The 18,223-nt window shown below is 39.6% G+C and overlaps 1 protein-coding gene across 5 annotated transcripts in view; it reads right to left on the bottom strand.

The window, feature by feature from the left end:
* arb2a (ARB2 cotranscriptional regulator A) overlaps window positions 1-18,223 on the bottom strand; it is a 503,242-nt gene that overhangs the window by 429,655 nt on the left and 55,364 nt on the right. For 4 of the 5 annotated variants that reach the window (XM_061906255.1, XM_061906252.1, XM_061906254.1 and 1 more), the window contains exons 5-6: window positions 12,061-12,126; window positions 8,761-8,952 (exon numbers count right to left, since the gene is read on the bottom strand). In XM_061906255.1, coding sequence (XP_061762239.1) covers window positions 8,761-8,952; window positions 12,061-12,126 — 258 coding nt within the window. The remainder of the gene's footprint in view (window positions 1-8,760; window positions 8,953-12,060; window positions 12,127-18,223) is intronic. The other variant, XM_061906253.1, reaches the window with a different exon arrangement.

The raw sequence follows: 18,223 nt of genomic DNA, 5'->3' as shown, positions 1-18,223 counted from the left end.
AAGTCTAATCACATTGTGTTTTTGTAGCAACACCAATTTCCTCAGAATTTTCAACAAACTTGAAGTGTTTTGTCCAGAAAATTATTTGTGATTTGTACGCTTTCAGAATGTACATGTTCTATTTTTGGCCAAAGTAAAACAAAAAAAAAAAAACAATTAGATGTTTTTATTTTTAAGTTATCATGCCATGATTTTACCATTACGGCCCACTTGGGAATAGATTTTCCTCCATGCGGTTTGACACCCCTGCTGCCGTCTAATGTCTTGGAAATGCGACTGCATTGCAAATGATAGTCCTTCTCAAATAGTGGGGCGGACCACCGTTGGGGGGGCATGGTGCGATGCCAGGGGGGGGGCGTGTGTGACCTTACCAGAATATGATGAAGCGTATGTAGCACTTGGCTTCACTGTGACTATGGTGGGAGAAAGGAAATACCAGTGTGTTGTTTCCTTTAATGATAATAAGCTTGTAAGGTTAAAATTATTTTATAAACAAATTATACTATTTCAAATGCAAAGGACAAATTTCACCCCATTTAGTGCGTGTGTGACAATCATTGGTACTTTATATATTTTTAACTGATAGTCATGGTGGGGATTGGGGGGGATTTAGGGGTGAAATTATTTATTCTTCCAAGGTGGGGGGGGGGTGTTTACCGAAAATAATGGAGGAGCCCTGGTATGAAAAAGATGAGATAACAACTAGCACAGTTATCACATCAGCTCCCCTTTAAATAAATGATAAATGGGTTGTACTTGTATAGCGCTTTTCTACCTTCAAGGTACTCAAAGCGCTTTGACACTACTTCCACATTTACCCATTCACACACACATTCACACACTGATGGGAGGGAGCTGCCATGCAAGGCGCCAACCAGCACCCATCAGGAGCAAGGGTGAAGTGTCTTGCTCAGGACACAACGGACGTGACGAGGTTGGTACTAGGTGGGATTTGAACCAGGGCCCCTCGGGTTGCGCACGGCCACTCTTCCACTGCGCCACGCCGTCCCCTATGATATCGAGCTGCGGGATATCGATTCCCAGATACCAGAAATTGACACGGTATCGGTTTAAATGTTAACGGTACCCTACCCATGATCCCTAGATAAGGGGGTTCATTTCATTTTTTTTTTCATTTATTAATTTATTTCAGGCAATGACATAAAAAGTACAAGGTGGACAACAAGTAAAAATATGAATTTTTATCATGCAAAAGGTAATGTACAGTATGTAAGCATGAAGCATGATGGTCCAGTTTTGCCTGAAAGGGAGTGGGAAGAAGATAATGTGTTTAATCCCACACCCAGTTCTCAATTCAGGGATTAATACATTGACTTTCACTGTTACTTTGCTAAAGGTTTATACAAATGTTGTATCATAGTGGCAGTACCACAGTTAACAATAAATATTACATTGTTACAATAATTTGTATCAACAATGTAGGAATAATGAATATACCAACAATGGTAATAGACAAAATAACAACAATGGTAATGGACAACATAGCAATAATGGTAAGGAAACATTGAGCAGATGTTAACACTTTGAAACAGTACAACAGCTGGTCAAATTAAAGACCCTCATCTCTATATTTTAATCAGACCCAATGTTTGTACAATAGTTTATATCAATTCACTATGTACATTTAATTATGCTATGGATAAAGGCGCTCAAGTGCTAAGAATGATGCACAGCGTGAACTTTCCTGCGTCCTGATTGGAAGCACAGAATAAGAAAGCAAACACACACAGATATGAATTCATTTTCATTCATCGTTCAATGAATTGATTAATTGACCTATTGACATCCTGAGAGGTATCCTGACATTGGCATCAAAACAGCAGTTCACATTTAGAAAGATTTCCCCTACATTAAAGAAAATGAGTAGAAAAAACTCTAGAAGGTAATTTCTTCAAATGCATAAGCCAAGTGTGGCGCCAAGATCATCAATTTACAATGTTCAGTGTGGTGGGAAAAGCCCCACTACCTTGCACTATCAGCTATTTCTCCCACTTGCACGCTGATTGGCAGTTGTGATCCCATCAGAGGAGAGTAAAGGCTGACTGGCTTTCAAGGAACGCGGTTAAGAACGTCTGAACGGCATTTTAAAGTGTTCATGTCCTGACAGACACGTACTAGCAGACCTTAGAGTTGAACACACAAAGTAGGGTTCTTAATTCGGGGTGTGTACTCATGAGGGTGTATTTTGTAAAGCCAAAAGAGCTCCCAGTATACCCCTCTAAATGCACTCAAGTTGACCCTTTGCCGAAGGCTTTGAATTTCCAATCAACTTCCCAGGAGTAACTTCACAAGAACTGCACTGGAGGCGATACTTCTCTTTTTTATTTTTTTTACTGAAAAATGTTTGTGAAAAAGTACATAATGTAAACGTAAAAAAGTATGCTTCGATATTGTCTGACTGTGCCTTCCGCCCGATTGTAGCTGAGATAGGCGCCAGCGCCCCCCGCGACCCCAAAAGGGAATAAGCGGTAGAAAATGGATGGATGGATGGATGATAATGTCAGCAATATGGATTATTATATTATTAAATTACAAAAAACTCATATATGAATGAATGAAACATTTTGAATATTTATTTTTCTTTACTCTATATTAGTGCTGCAATGATTAGTCGACAATAACATTGGTCTTTATGACAATAGTCTTGTTGTCGTCACTCGTGTTTTCTGAGTAGAAGCGAATCAGGACTTCCACTTGCAAAAACATTGCCAGTGTTAACATGTAAAGTGTAAAAACATCCATCCATCCATCCATTTTCTACCGCTTATTCCCTTTCGGGGTCGCGGGGGGCGCTGGCGCCTATCTCAGCTACAATCGGGCGGAAGGCGGGGTACACCCTGGACAAGTCGCCACCTCATCGCAGGGCCAGTGTAAAAACATTTCCTCTTATTCTTGTTAAAAAAAACATGAACACCTTGCTCACTTTACAAAGCGGACCTTGTTTTTATGGCAGTACATATCAATCAATCAATCAATCATCGATCCATCCATCCATTTTCTACCGCTTATTCCCTTTTGGGGTCACGGGGGGCGCTGGCGCCTATCTCAGCTACAATCGGGCGGAAGGCGGGGTACACCCTGGACAAGTCGCCACCTCATCGCAGGGCCAACACAGATAGACGGACAACATTCACACTCACAATCAATCAATGTTTATTTATATAGCCCTAGATCACAAATGTCTCAAAGGACTGTACAAACCACTACGACTACGACGTCCTCGGAAGATCCCACATAAGGGCAAGGAAAACTCACACCCACTGGGCAAGGAGAACTCACACCCAGTGGGACGCCAGTGACAATGATACTATGAGAAGCTTGGAGAGCACCTCAAATGTGGGCAACCCCCCTCCCCCCTTCTCTAGGGGACCGAAAGCAATGGATGTCGAGCGGGTCTAACATGATACTGTGAAAGTTCAATCCATAGTGGCTCCAACACAGCCGCGAGAGTTCAGTTCAAAGCGGATCCAAGACAGCAGCGAGAGTCCCGTCCACAGGAAACCATCCCAAGCGGAGTCGGATCAGCATCGTAGAGATGTCCCCAACCGATACACAGGCGAGCGGTACATCCTGGGTGCCGACTCTGGACAGCCAGTACTTCATCCATGGTCATCGGACCGGACGCCCTCCACAAGGGAGTGGGGGACAGAGGAGAAAAGAAAAGAAGCGGCAGATCAACTGGTCTAAAAAGGAGGTCTATTTAAAGGCTAGAGTATACAAATGAGTTTTAAGGTGAGACTTAAATGCTTCTACTCAGGTGGCATCTAGAACTGTTACTGGTAGAACATACCAGAGTACTGGAGCCCGAACGGAAAACACTCTATAGCCCGCAGACTTTTTTGGGGCTTTAGGAATCACTAATAAGCCGGAGTCCTTTGAACGCAGATTTCTTGCCGGGACATACGGTACAATACAATCGGCAAGATAGGATGGAGCGATGCTCGAGCATGATGTCGGACGTCTGGAGGAAGAATGCGGTCTTAGCCTGGATAAGAATGTCAGCTTACACCTTGCTAACCAGCGAAGAAGAGTGAAACGAAGTTGTGTGAAAAATAACTTTAACTATCATTTCAGCCAAAGTCTGCATGTCAATTCAAGCACTTTTTATAGCAGCGTCAATTTGCAATGCCATAAAATGAGGCTACAATTACAAACGCAAACCACACATACACACACGCACTCACATGCTCGTGCATGCGCGCTCGCACGCATGCACACACGCACACACACACACACTCTTGTATGAGACCTCCAAAAAATGCCTGCCTCTAGTTTCATAACAAACGTGATAATTTTACTTAACGCAAGTCAAAATTTGACAAGAAAAACTAAACATTTGTCCAATATTATGATAGAAATTGGAATTTTACTCAATAACATTTGCAATTTTACAAGAAAAAGCTTAACATTTTGGCAATTTTATGAAGAGAGTCGTAATTTTACTCAAAAAAAGTCTCTCTTTTATGAGAAATCTTAAAAATTGGCAATATTGTGATACAAGTCAGAATTGTATATGACAACATTTTTGCAATAAAAAGTAATAATTTTACATAAAAAAGTAATAATTTTCCGAGAAAATTTTGCAATATTACAGACACAGAAAGAATATGGGAAATTGTTCTCAATTTATAAGAAAAAAGTTGATACATTGTGAGAAAAAAAAAACTTTTAGTTCTTTTTTTTGTTTTTTTTTGTTTGTATTTGGTTTTAATCTTCATTATTTATTTCAAGTTATTACAGTGTCTATATACATATCTGTTTTATTGTTTTAATTAATTTTGGCCAAAGGGGCAGGTTTCAATTTCTTACACACACCTGTTATTACATATGTTGGCCAGAGGGGCAGCACTTACTTTTTTTTCCCACACCTGTTATTTTTTACATTGACCAGAGAGGGAGCACTTCTAAAACCGTCCATCCATCCATTTTCTACCGCTTATTCCCTTTCGGGGTCGCGGGGGGCGCTGGCGCCTATCTCAGCTACAATCGGGCGGAAGGCGGGGTACACCCTGGACAAGTCGCCACCTCATCGCAGGGCCAACACAGATAGACAGACAACATTCACACTCACATTCACACACTAGGGCCAATTTAGTGTTGCCAATCAACCTATCAGTCAATTTGAAAAATCCCTCCTTTTTGGGACCACCCTCATTTTGATAGATTTCACCACCAGGGGTGCAAATGAAACATTCTCTATTAGATGCAATGGTTTTCCGTATTGGGACAATGATTTCGGTCCTAAGTTCTTCACCGGTCGGAATGGAATTGTGAAACTGGGACTAAACAAAAACATACAGAAGAACCCAAATTCCATCCATCCATTTCCTACCGCTTATTCCCTTTGGGGCCGCCCGATTGTAAAAGAGAACCCAAATTTTTTATGAAAACTGACTCATTTAGTGCATAACTTCTAATTGGTCCGCAAGTGTGATTACAGTAGCTGAATACTTAACCAAACATGATCCTCTCCTTTGTGCCTACTGTCAACAGCTGTCAGTCCCAGCTTTGTTTTAAAACTAAAGGTGAATGAACTTGTTTCTACACCTGGTAATTTAGTACAAGTAAAGTGAAGCTGCACATTTTTCCCAAATGGTAAAAAAGGCGTCGGTAGTTCTTCTACATTTACAAAACCCAAAACCAGTAAAGTTGGCACGTTGTGTAAATGGTAAAAAATAAAAACAGAATACAATGATTTGCAATTCCTTTTCAACCTATATTCAATTGAGTGTACTGAAAGATGTTTAATGTCTAATGTAGTGACAAACTGTAGTTACTGACAGTGGTTTTCTGAAGTATGCCTGAGCCCATGTGGTGATATCATTTACACACCGATGTCGGTTTTTGATGCAGTATGACTGAGGGATCGAAGGTCTCAGGCATTGCCCCTTACGTCCAGTGATTTCTCCAGATTCTCTGAACCTTTTGATGATATTACGGATGGTGATGGTGACATCCCCAAAATTCTTGCAATAGCTCATTGAGAAATGTTGTTCTTAAACAATTTGCTCAAGTATTTGTTTACAAAGTGGTGACCCTCGCCCTATCCTTGTTTGTGAATACATTTCATGGAAGCTGCTTTAATAACTAATCATGGCACCCACCTGTTCCCAATTAGCCTGTTCACCTTTGGGATGTTCCAAATAAGTGTTTGATGAGCAATCTTCAACTTCCTCAGTCTGTTTTACCACTTGAAACATGTTGCAGGCATGAAATTCCAAATGAGCTAGTATTTGCAAAAAATTACAAAGTTTACCAGTTCCAACGGTAAGTATCTTGTCTTTGCAGTCTGGTCTATTCAACTGAATATAGGTTGAAAAGGATTTGCAAATTATTGCATTCTGTTTTTATTCACCATTTACACAACGTGCCAACTTCACTGGTTTGGGTTTTGTACATGAAACAGCATTCACACAAATTCCAGGCTGTACTCGACTGAACCACAAACATTGCCAAAATAGATGCAGACAGCCAAAATTGACTACAACTGTCTTTCCTGTGTACACCACACTACAAGGCCTGTCTGTGGTAAAACACCAGGATGATGATTTGTCAGTGTAGGAACGCAATTGCTTGTTTACTATGATGAACGAGCAAGACTTGCACTACCATGTTCTCTATATCTAGCCTGTCACTTTGACTCTCCGCAGCGCAGGGCTTCCTTCCGCTGCAATCCCATCCAGGGCAAACGCAATTCAAAGATGGTCTTAGAGGCGCTGAATCATCCGTTGACACGCAAGCACGCAACACAAACATCTCCAGAAGTTGTGCATAGCAGAAAAAGGGCCTTTACAATGCAGCGTAAGTCTTTATGGCATTCAGGTGGACCCAGCGGAGGGACGAGTGGGGGCAGGGGGAGAACAAGATCCCCGCACTAAGTCAATTTGAACAGCAGGCCGATGAAATTACACAGGTAGAGGTGGCCAGCCTTGACAAATGAGCAAAGGGGTGGGGATTGGGAAAATTGTAAGAGGCAGAGACCCCTTTTAGTTGCATTTAAACAAGTACTGTATGCACATGTGACACATCAGCAAATAACTTCGACATAATTAATTACCTACTGGATATTTTTTTGAAATATTTATTTTTCAGGATACACAAAAAATTGGAAAGTCAAAATGATGTGGTCTACTTACTGATAAAGGACAAGCTTTCCGTTCAGTCCATATTCATATAAGACTCATCCTTCATTCGATTCATAATTTATTTATATAACAACTCTCCACTGTGTGTGAGGTGTAACACTTTCTCATGTGAAACAGCTATCACACAGCACATTTTACATATGTGCATATTAAAATATGTGCCTTACACTCTCCATACATATTTATTAGATTAATGACTTTACTATAAACAACTTAAATTGCATTGATTCCACAAACGTGTTGTGCAAATTGTATATAAAATATATGCTACTGTGACATCTTAATTTCCTTCAGAGAACGAATTATTCCATCTCTGCTCGATGAACTGACAATCTCCTATATTGCATGTATGTACAGTATGTAAATATAAAAAGGGGACCTGTGTATTCAAAGGGGTCATATTATGATTTGTTTTTCAACATTTGAAACATATGTAATAGTGGTTCTGGGTTCAAAATTTAAAGTTCAAATGTTCGTGACTTATGTCGATCCAAAATACCCCCCAAAAAATGGTTTGCATAACAGGCCCCCTTTAACACATCCTTGCAGTATTGTATTGAATATAACTTTTTTGGCAGTCCAATTTAGAACACGTTTTTTGAGTCCGTCTACAAACGCTTCGTTTGTGTGTGGTGTTTCCAAATTGCAAATTAAACTCTTCACGCCCTACACCGTTAAATAAAATAAAATAAAAATAATAAATGAAAAAACACAATTGTTTTGAGTCACAGTCCAAAATATTCTTCATGAACATGCGTTTCATCAAACCAAGTTGCTATTATTTTGTCAGATCGTTAATCCAAATAGTTCTTAATGGTCCATGTTGACAAAACAGGTCAGTGTAAAATCTTGAGGACGAAAAAAATACAGAAGTATGTATTTTATCGACTTCAGAGTGAGTGCGAGACCATGAAACAAGAAGGACTAACACTCGAGCCTGCGGGCATTGAAACAAGACAGCAGAAGAGGAAGTAAGGGCTTTGTAGAGAGCATGAACTATAAATTCCCACATTAGTACGTCCATTTAATCTGTGATGAACCACAGAATTCCAGAGGCATTCAAAACTGCATGCAAGCTCATGCCCATTTTTTAACACGAGTAGCCAACGTTGTAAATCCATAAGTCAAAAAAATCATCAAATTTCCCCTTTAAGAAAATACACACAAACGACACAATTCAATGCATTTCCTCAAGTGATCCACGCTTCCGCCATCCATGCCAAAGGACACACTGCTGTTGTGTCCTTGGGCAAGACACTTTACCCACCTGTTCCCAGTGCCACCCACAATGGTTTAAATGTAACTTAGATATTGGGTTTTCACTATGTAAAAGTGCTTTGATTCACTAGAGGAAAGAGCTATGTAAATATAATTCACTTCACAAGTGTCACTTCGTAATTTGAATCCCATTCTACTGATCAGCCCATCCCAGCTGGACGAGACCCTGAACTGGTAGCAAATCAATCAAAGATGACATACATATATGCAGTCGCATTCACGCCTTTGGGCAAGAGTCTCCATTTACCCTATCAGGAAGGTTTTTAGACTGTGGAAGGACATCTGAATAAATCTATAATAATGTAAACTACCCTACCTCCATGGCTCTGGTGATGAAGGGGATCTGAGTTCCTGAGTTCAAGTCCTGGTTGATGATAAGTCTTCGAGCCCACTGACCGGCTCGCACCACACCGCTGCCCTGGATCAGCACCAGTAGCTTGGAAGGGTTGGACAAGGCATCGGGGCTTAGGTAGATGAAAGAAGAAGGCTCATCCATTGTGGCGTCGAGCTAATGTAAAAACATGGAAAACATAATTTAGTTGCATTTTTGTCTGAATCAAGGCCAAAAAAGCTCTTATGTCTAAACCACATTGCATTGACACTTCAGTCAAGAATGTCCAGGGGTCCAATACATTTAAAGCTTTTTAACTGAAAGACTTTATTGTGAAAAGTATCATTCAATGCATCTGTTTACAAAGAAACAACCTTCACTTGGATGGATGCTCGGCTTTAAAAAGCTAACATGCGTCAACACTCTAACCATGAAGAGAAAACAGCCAGTGATTAATAGGGAGACAGAAAGTGATCCAGAGAGGATAAGTAGGTTTGTGTACATGCGCTACCGAGTACGACAAGAGGAATCTCGAAGGAGACAAACACTGTCCATAAAAGCCATGGGTGGCAGCTGCAAGAACTTAATCCAAGCAGACAAAGAGAACTGAGTGGGGGAGAAAATCTTGCCCTTTTGTACTCTGGTGCTCCCTCAGTCCCTCTCACTATACTTGGCTGCAGTTAATCTTCTTAAAATTGCTGGTCACAAGTTCAATGCCATGCAGGTGGACAGACCCACCACTAACATACAAATGCACACGCCGCATACACTTAAGCGGGTGGGCCATAGAAAAGCATAACAGTGCCATTTTGCAGTGGAATAATGATATAAATAGTCCAGCCAGATAACCCCGTGAATGTGTATGGGGGCTAATGAAAGCGCTGAATCCCTTGCTAGTGGTTGATTTATGGAGCCTCTTACCACTGCTGCTAACTCTGCTAACATTCCTATAAATGCAGCCCTGAAAAACGATCACAGCTTTTATTGACAGACAAAAAAAAAGATCGATGAATAAAGGCGAGCTACATATATATAAGGGCGAAAAGAGGCGAACATGCTTTCAACAACAAATACAAGGGATCAAGTGGGCAGAGCTAGGATCATCTGGCTAAAGAGTATCTCCAGAAGAGAAGTAAGTTCCCCTTTTTAAATACATCAATGCAAAACAGATTAAACATGCTGCACTGCACTTTTTACACTGAGAATTTAGACATTAGCGGCTGGTGACATAAAAAGAGGAAATAAAGGAAATGGGACTATTAGAAAGAGAAGTACTAAGACTCTTCACAATCTCAGTCAGTATGTTTTCATGCACTAAGTTACTCCAATTTCTCAAATAGTTTGGCTCCAAATAAGCATCCATCAACCCATGGAAACACCTTAGTCCGATTGTGTTTTTGAAATGTCAGACTAACACACCTGGATTATGCGACCGAAAACCTGATCTTTCGAGTGGGCATGTGCGACCAGAGAGACTCTTCGTCTCGTGCATGCGCCAGTCTCAACGCGCGGGATACAACTCGGAAAAAGATCCCATTTAGTAAAAAATAAGCAACAATTGCAATGTAGAGGAGACAGTTTCTTCACAAATTAAAAAAACAGAACATTTTAAAGTGCATCAATGGGAGAAAACAGAGACTTAATTTCCGACTCCCCGAACGACATACGAATGAGATGGAAGATAATGAAGCAAGTATATTAAAGGCGAATATTGAAGTGTACACAAACCTCTTCACGCTGCATTTGTGCACTCCAAACTAATGTACAATAACTGTGTCGTACACACAACTGGCAAGATAGTCCAGAAAAATATCACCTTTTATCTGGAACAGAATCGGTCTTTTCCTTCGAATTTTAAACTCCTTTTATCAATCCGCAGCGCCTTTTGACTGAACTCCAAGACATTTGAAAGTTTTGTTTCCATGATTCTCCATCCAAATATTTATTTCAAAATACTATCTGCCGCCGGTCTTTCTTTGCTTCTGACCTGCATGTCCTCCGAGACCTTCTTGGTAGTTGCGTCATGTTCGTTGCGGAATCGAAGATCACTTCTTGATGATGTCTGCTATTCAAGATCAATATAGCCGTAATATTTGCAATCGGTGCCAATATTTCTGCGGACATCAGGTACAACTAGGGCTGGGCAATATGGATTTTTATTAATATCTCAATATTTTTAGGTCACGCCACAATACACAATATATATCTTGATAATTTGCCCTAACCTTGAATTAGCACTTGATGCATATAACACACCAGTATGGTGATTCCATGTGTCTACGTTCAAATATTCTTGTTCATACCGCATTGATATATGCTCATTTTAAACTTTTATGCACAGAGGGAAATAACAACTAAGTCAATTTAACCAAAACTGTATTTATTAAACAGTTATCAAGAAGTGGCACAAAAATTAATGTAATTTCAAAACAGAAAGTGCAAGATTTTCAGAGACATTTTCAAACAAGCTGTTAGTGCACATTTGTGCATGATGTCACTAAGATGACGTATCAAAACAACATTAAAGTGCACTTTTTTTTTTTTAACTTTTTGTTCCATATTTTACCATATTGCTTTTTGCACTATTTTGTTCCGCTCATTCATTGTTTATGTTCTTTGTTTTTTGTTTTTTTTGCTCCATGCTTTTTTTTAACCTGTACAGCACTTTGGTTCAATTTAAAAGTTGTTGTAAACGTGCTATATAAATAAAATTGACTTGACTTGACTTTTTGTACAGAATGCCACTACTGTAATGCCCACAGCTAAAAGCAACTGTGTGAGAACTTCTACTCGCATTCTCACAAAATAGTCATTTTTTTAGATTGCAGAGAGACAAACCCGCAATATATCGAGTATATTCGATATATCGCCCAGCCCCAGGTACATCAGTTCCAGGCAGTTGACTTTTAAAGAGCAACAGGTGCCTTGTTTTGGTATGATGTAATCGGTCAACCGGAAAAGCAATACATTTATTTGCGCTAAAAGGAAATAAGTGCCCCCCAGTGTACGGGAGGCACATGGCGTAAGAGCAATAATCACATTATAGAGTATGCATGGACGCTGGGACTTCACAAATTGGTGTGAAAATACAAAAACAAACTAACTATTTGATAAATTAGACTAATTTAGTGCATGGAAACATAGTATTTGTGTTCAATTTGTTTTCAGTATCATAATCACATGCTAATGCTTTTACCTATTAGTCAATTTTCACATCCAATAGTTTTTACTCTGCAATGGCAAAATTCCAAAATAAAAAAAAAATATGTTTAAGCGTATACTTACTGGTAAGATTGCTTTAGTCATGTTGCATTTTGTCTCCAGCAGCTCATAAACATGCTGTGTAATGACCTACAGAGGGAAAAACATGCACAAGAGGATAAAACTTCAGTAACATCATCAAATGGCTTCTTCAAATCGATAATGGTATAAATTAAAAGAAGGCTTTACCCTGTAAGAACTGTTGTCCAGGTAATATCAACCATAAGATGAAATATACCCCATGTTCCCACTCTGGTGCTTGAATCTTAGTGTGAGAATGCTGAGGTTGTAAGTGCCAGGAGAGGAACTCTCCAGGACGGGGTTGATGTAAGTTATGACTATTCCTGTGGCCACAGCACTAAAGAACGTTGTATACGAGTCATTGCAACCCCAGGACAAGACTTTCATGCTTCAGTGACCTTAACAACTTTCTATTCAATTTGTCTCCTTATTTCCTTTCCTTATTTTCTGCCATGTCTTACTCAACCCGGTTCTATATCACCGGCCTGATGACTAAACAAGGGCTTGTGGCGGCGCCTCAGCAACAAAGCACGTACGCATCCCAGTCACGCTCGCCAGTCGGAGCTCAAACACAAACAAGTTTCAATCAGTAACTGACCGTCTAACAGCTTTGGGTAGGAGTCACGCGGGTGTGAGGTGTTTGTAACTGTAATTTGGCTGAATGTCAACATATTCTACTCGATGGTTCATCACTCATGCATTCATAACTTACTGTAATTGGCTAACTATACACAGCGCGATCACGTTCAGGTAAGTAGTGTAGATAATTATAGGTTTATATTAGGGCTGCAAGATTTTAGCAAAGAGTAAAATCCCCATTTTTTCTCTGAAAACTATTGTTGGTTTAAACAGAGGGGTGGAGGTTGCTAACATCATGTTATTTGTAATGAACTAAGCTAAAAATAAATATAAAGAAACAAAATACATTAATTTTAAAACAAATCTTAGTGTATGTATTTCTTATTCATATCATCATTTCAGATTTCCCTCATAATAATACATCTTTTTGCAAAAATGTTTGTGTTTTTTTTATATTTACATATGCAATATGGGTCCACTAAAAATCTAAATTCCACAAAATGCTTAGGAGAAATACAATCTTAGAGAAAAATCTAATTTAAAACTTTTATACACACGATCAACACTAAAGACCTTCTATATATAAGTATGTGGAATTCAATTGTGGAATTAACCAAATATATCAAACAATGTATTAATATGATCCAATTCAAGAAACTCTTCAAACTTAGTATTTACAAAGTACAAAAAAGAAGAACAATGAGAAACATTCCGAATTTATTTCATTCATCCATTAATTTTCTAGATAATCTTATTTATCTCACCATGTGAAATATAATTTACTTCACTAATGATCATTTATTTATTTTTAATGTTATTACTTATTGAGTATATTGTGAATGAATTGAGAACAGGAAGGGAACAAAAGTGTTAGCAACTGCTATGTAAAGGAAAAGGTGTAGGAATAAATAAGCTCTGCTTCTTCCTACTCCTTTTCAAACATGTTGAATAGAGAAGATGGAAATTTTGATGTATCATGTTGTATGCATGCATGTTCCAAATAAACACAAACTCAACTCAACTCAACTCAACTCAACTCAACAAATGGCCCGAGTCACACTTTGAACACCACTGCTTTACATACATATTTCCATGTATATAGTGTATATTTACATTGTATATACTTTATATCAGGGGTCGGGAACCTTTTTGGCTGAGAGCGCCAAGAAGCCGAATATTTTAAAATGTATTTACGTAAGACCCATATAATATTTTTTCAACACTGAACACAACTAAACGTGTGCACTTTTAAATAAGACCAACATTTCTAGAGTATAATAGGTCTCCTATTCTTTGTGAAGCTAACTGTGGAGGGGCGTGGCCTGCGGGCCTGCAGCGAAGCGTAGTGTTGCCAGGATCGGCCTCAAAATCAGTGACAGGTGCCTAGAAGTCCCACCTGGGCCTTGTTATCTAATCACCTGTCGCTCTGTTATAAACAGCAGACAGGAGGAGAGACGGGGTTGGGGCTGTAGCCAAAGTGCGAGCGAGAACGAAAGAGAAAAAGACTGTTGCTGGAAAGCAACTGAGAGACTTGTTGAAAAATGAAACAATATTGTAACCCTGAAACAGGCTCTAATGTCGGTGCTTGGTGGTCTGAAGGACCCCCAGGAGGGCAAGTCCCACACTAACCAAAAATAAATAAATAACTTCTTACCATTAACGTAACTTCATGAACAGGTGCGGTAGAAAACTGATGGATGGATTAAAAATGCATGAGAATGTTTTATAAAAGTTATTTTTAACACTGTGATTACAAGTGGAATTATTCATTACTTATCGTGTTAAGCAATGTCAGCTCAGATTTATCCGAGAGCCAGATGCAGTCATCAAAAGAGTCACATCTGGCTCGCGAGCCATAGGTTCCCTACCCCTGCTTTATATTCTTCTTCATACCTTGACTATTCTTAACCTTGCAAACCTTGTTTTATTTATTTCTATTCTATAGACTATCGTATTCTATAATATTCTATAACTGTTGTATTGTTGGCATTGTTTATTATATCTTACTCTATTTTCCTCTCTTGTTGTGATTTTGAGAATGTTCCTTTTATACTTAGTTCTTGTACCTGAGCTATTGTGATCAAACAATGTCTCTTAGGGATCAATAAAGTCTAATGTGTTAGTGCATTTTTCACTAGGAGGGCAAAGTGTTGCGAAACGACAGAAGAGTGCGTCTAAGCTCTGTTTTGAAGTTCTTAGTACTTATGGAAGTGACAAAGGTTGCGTTGCTTCTGCAGGTTTTCTGTGTGTTGGTACTTGTAGTCTAATTATATTACCCAAAAGTCTTAGCTGTAAAGTTGAACGGGAAGTATAGACAAAAATGAGCGGAGATGAGTCTTGTGTCATCCTTCTGTGTTCCTGAAGTTTCCTTCTTGTTTTTATGTGCTTTTTTTTTCCCCTTTTGGTTTTGGACCCTTTGGGACTGTGTGACAAGGGGTGCCACTTTCGTGACTTTTGCGGTGCTTTTATATTAACTTCTGGATCTGCCTCCCGGGAGCCTTTTGGCCACGGAGACCGGCTGCTGGGTTTCTGCCACACCAGAGTCCGTTTGGAGAGACTGGAGGAGATGCGGATGAAGAGAAAGGGCTGAGGAGCTGTAACTGAGCGTACGGACAGACAAGCTTCACAGTGTCTTGACTGAATGAGCAGGTATCGGACACCTCGGTCTCCTTGGACACATCCTCGCTCATCCATGCGGACTGGACACTGGCCGAGAGTTGCTTTGTTGGGTCTGCTCCCGTCTCTGGCCATGCTCACCCCACCCCAGCGGACGATTGCGTGGAACACCGCAGAGTCCACCACAGTGTATTTTTTTTTTTGTTTGTTTGTTTGTTTTACTTTTGTGGCTGTGTGTAAAAGTGGCTGGTTGCATCAGCTCTGCTCTTTTAATGTCTTTATTGTCCTTTGATGTTTCCCTCGTATTCACATGTTTATGTGTGTTATGGCTATGAAGTTTGGGTTTTTTTTTGTCATTTGCCTCAGTCTGGACACCCTCTCCAGGGGTCCAGGCTTAGACCTAATTTTTTTTCAGCATTTACCCTTTTTTTCAGCTTTTTTGTAAGGGGCGGCGGAAGTTGGCAGACCCGTCAGCGATCCTGTTCTGTCTCCCTGTAATGTTTGTCTGATCTTGAATGGGATTGTGCTGAAAATCTTAATTTCGCCTCAGGTATCATTAAAGTATTTCTAATTTTGATTCTGGTTCTGAAGACGCGAGTACAAGTGTCCTGCAACCCTGCAGAGTTGTAAATAAATCAATGTGTTGCTGAAAACAGCTGTTCCTGCATTATTGAAACAAACAACAAATACAAAACGTTACACAATTTGAACGAGGTTTAAATGCACACTCTCTGAGCTTGTTGAGGTGGAACTCAGCTGAATACTTTGCCTTTTGTGACCGCTTGTATTTGATTACCAAATAAATGAACACAAAGACTCACTTTCACTTTGTATGCATACCTCTCCTCGCTAAATATAGCATCAATGTTGCAAAATTGGCACCACAGAAGACTTTCTGTAGTGTCTTCTCTGGCAAATCAGGTACATATGAGGTGTGTTCTGAAGTCCATTTACAGATACATCTGCCACTGTTCTAATATTATTTGTTAATGAGCAATGGCAAACCTGTAAGCACCAAATCCGAATTTGTGGTTTTATTTGTGGCCACAAATAAGTGAATTATATTCATTAATATCTAATATCTTAGTGTTTCGCCTTAGTAAATAGATTGACTGATTAAAATTTTAAATGCAGAGGTAAAACAAGTGTTGCTATCGAACCCATAGTCAAGGAATCAAGCAACATACATTTTACAGTGGTAATAAAAATAAAAAAAATCACTGTGACAAAGAAAGAATATTTGTACAAATTGACATGGAGAATTTAACTAAAGTAGCATTGGACAACCACAAGGAGAGCGAGAAAAACAACTAAACACAGCATAAATATACACACCCCTCAAACACATTACTTAAAATAATCCATTATTCTAGTTGATGATAAACATGTGTGTTACCAAATGGTATAATTGGAAAGAAAGGGGGGACAGCAATAATATATGTGATGTTTTAAAAGAGTATGATGGCACTGTGCTCTTTAATGCCAAAACAAGCTCAATGCTAACTTGATTTAGCGCTTTTGAAGTGCATGCACAAATAATATCCATACCAGACACATATTAGTGTTATAAAAGCCAATCAAAGGCCAACCCGACTGACCAAATGAGATGATCGATCTACAATTTGACCCTATCAAAAGTGAAAAACAGCCCGCAAAGCCAAAACAACCACATGTCATCACCACCGCCCCAGCCGCCAACAGTTAATTCACTAAAATGTCAGCCGGACTGATGAAGACTAAAATGATTTCAGGCCTTGGTATGCTACATTTTAATAACATCAATAAGCCTCGCAGGAAATTTCATTTGCTCTATATGTTATTTGTTCAGTGCCTCAGGTGGCTGAGCACTGTCTCATATAGAAAAAGAACTAGATAAGAAGGTGATAGAAAAAAATGACAGGACAAATGTGTGTTATGAATTGATCAAAGCAAAACGGAATCGGAAGTTAATGTTGAATACTGGCTGTGTGCTATTGTTTATGTATGTATGTATGTGTAGTATGTATAAATATAAAATGCAGTCACGTGACCTAAAAATGGAATCTTGCCCATCCTTCGTAATCATTATGAGAGACAAGGAACACATAACGCATGTCTTATTTTAATGCATTCTAATGCTATGATTCTAATGCATTCTCATTTTAGCTCAGGGGCCACGTGGAGGAACATATATTCCCAAGTGGGCTGGACTGGTAAAATCATGGCATTATAACTTAAAAATAAAGACAACCTCAGATTATTTTCTTTGTTTGAAAATAGACCACGCACATTCGGAACATTTACAAATCATCCATCCATCCATCCATCCATCCATTTTCTTCCGCTTATTCCCTTTTGGGGTTGCGGGGGGCGCTGGCGCCTATCTCAGCTACAATCGGGCGGAAGGCGGGATACACCCTGGACAAGTCGCCACCTCATCGCAGGGCCAACACAGATAGACAGACAACATTCACACTCACATTCACACACTAGGGCCAATTTAGTGTTGCCAATCAACCTATCCCCAGTGGGAGGAAGCCGGAGTACCCGGAGGGAACCCACGCATTCACGGGGAGAACATGCAAACTCCACACAGAATCAATCAATCAATCAATGTTTATTTATATAGCCCCAAATCACAAATGTCTCAAAGGACTGCACAAATCATTACGACTACAACATCCTCGGAAGAACCCACAAAAGGGCAAGGAAAACTCACACCCAGTGGGCAGGGAGAATTCACATTCAGTGGGACGCCAGTGACAATGCTGACTATGAGAAACCTTGGAGAGGACCTCAGATGTGGGCAACCCGAGCCTGGATTTGAACCCAGGACTGCAGGCCCTTCGTATTGTGAGGCAGACGCACTAACCCCTCTCCCACCGTGAAGCCGTTTACAAATTTACAAATCATAATGTGTTTTATTTTTTTTAAACTTCCATGTTGCGGTTTATAGTACTATATCTTCATTTGTCGCTATTTATACTTTTTG

This window comes from Nerophis ophidion, linkage group LG07 (genome assembly GCF_033978795.1).
Source record: "Nerophis ophidion isolate RoL-2023_Sa linkage group LG07, RoL_Noph_v1.0, whole genome shotgun sequence".
Classification (NCBI taxonomy): domain Eukaryota; kingdom Metazoa; phylum Chordata; class Actinopteri; order Syngnathiformes; family Syngnathidae; genus Nerophis; species Nerophis ophidion.
The sequence above is the reverse complement of the archived record's forward strand: the minus strand, read 5'-3'. Positions and strand labels throughout refer to the sequence as shown.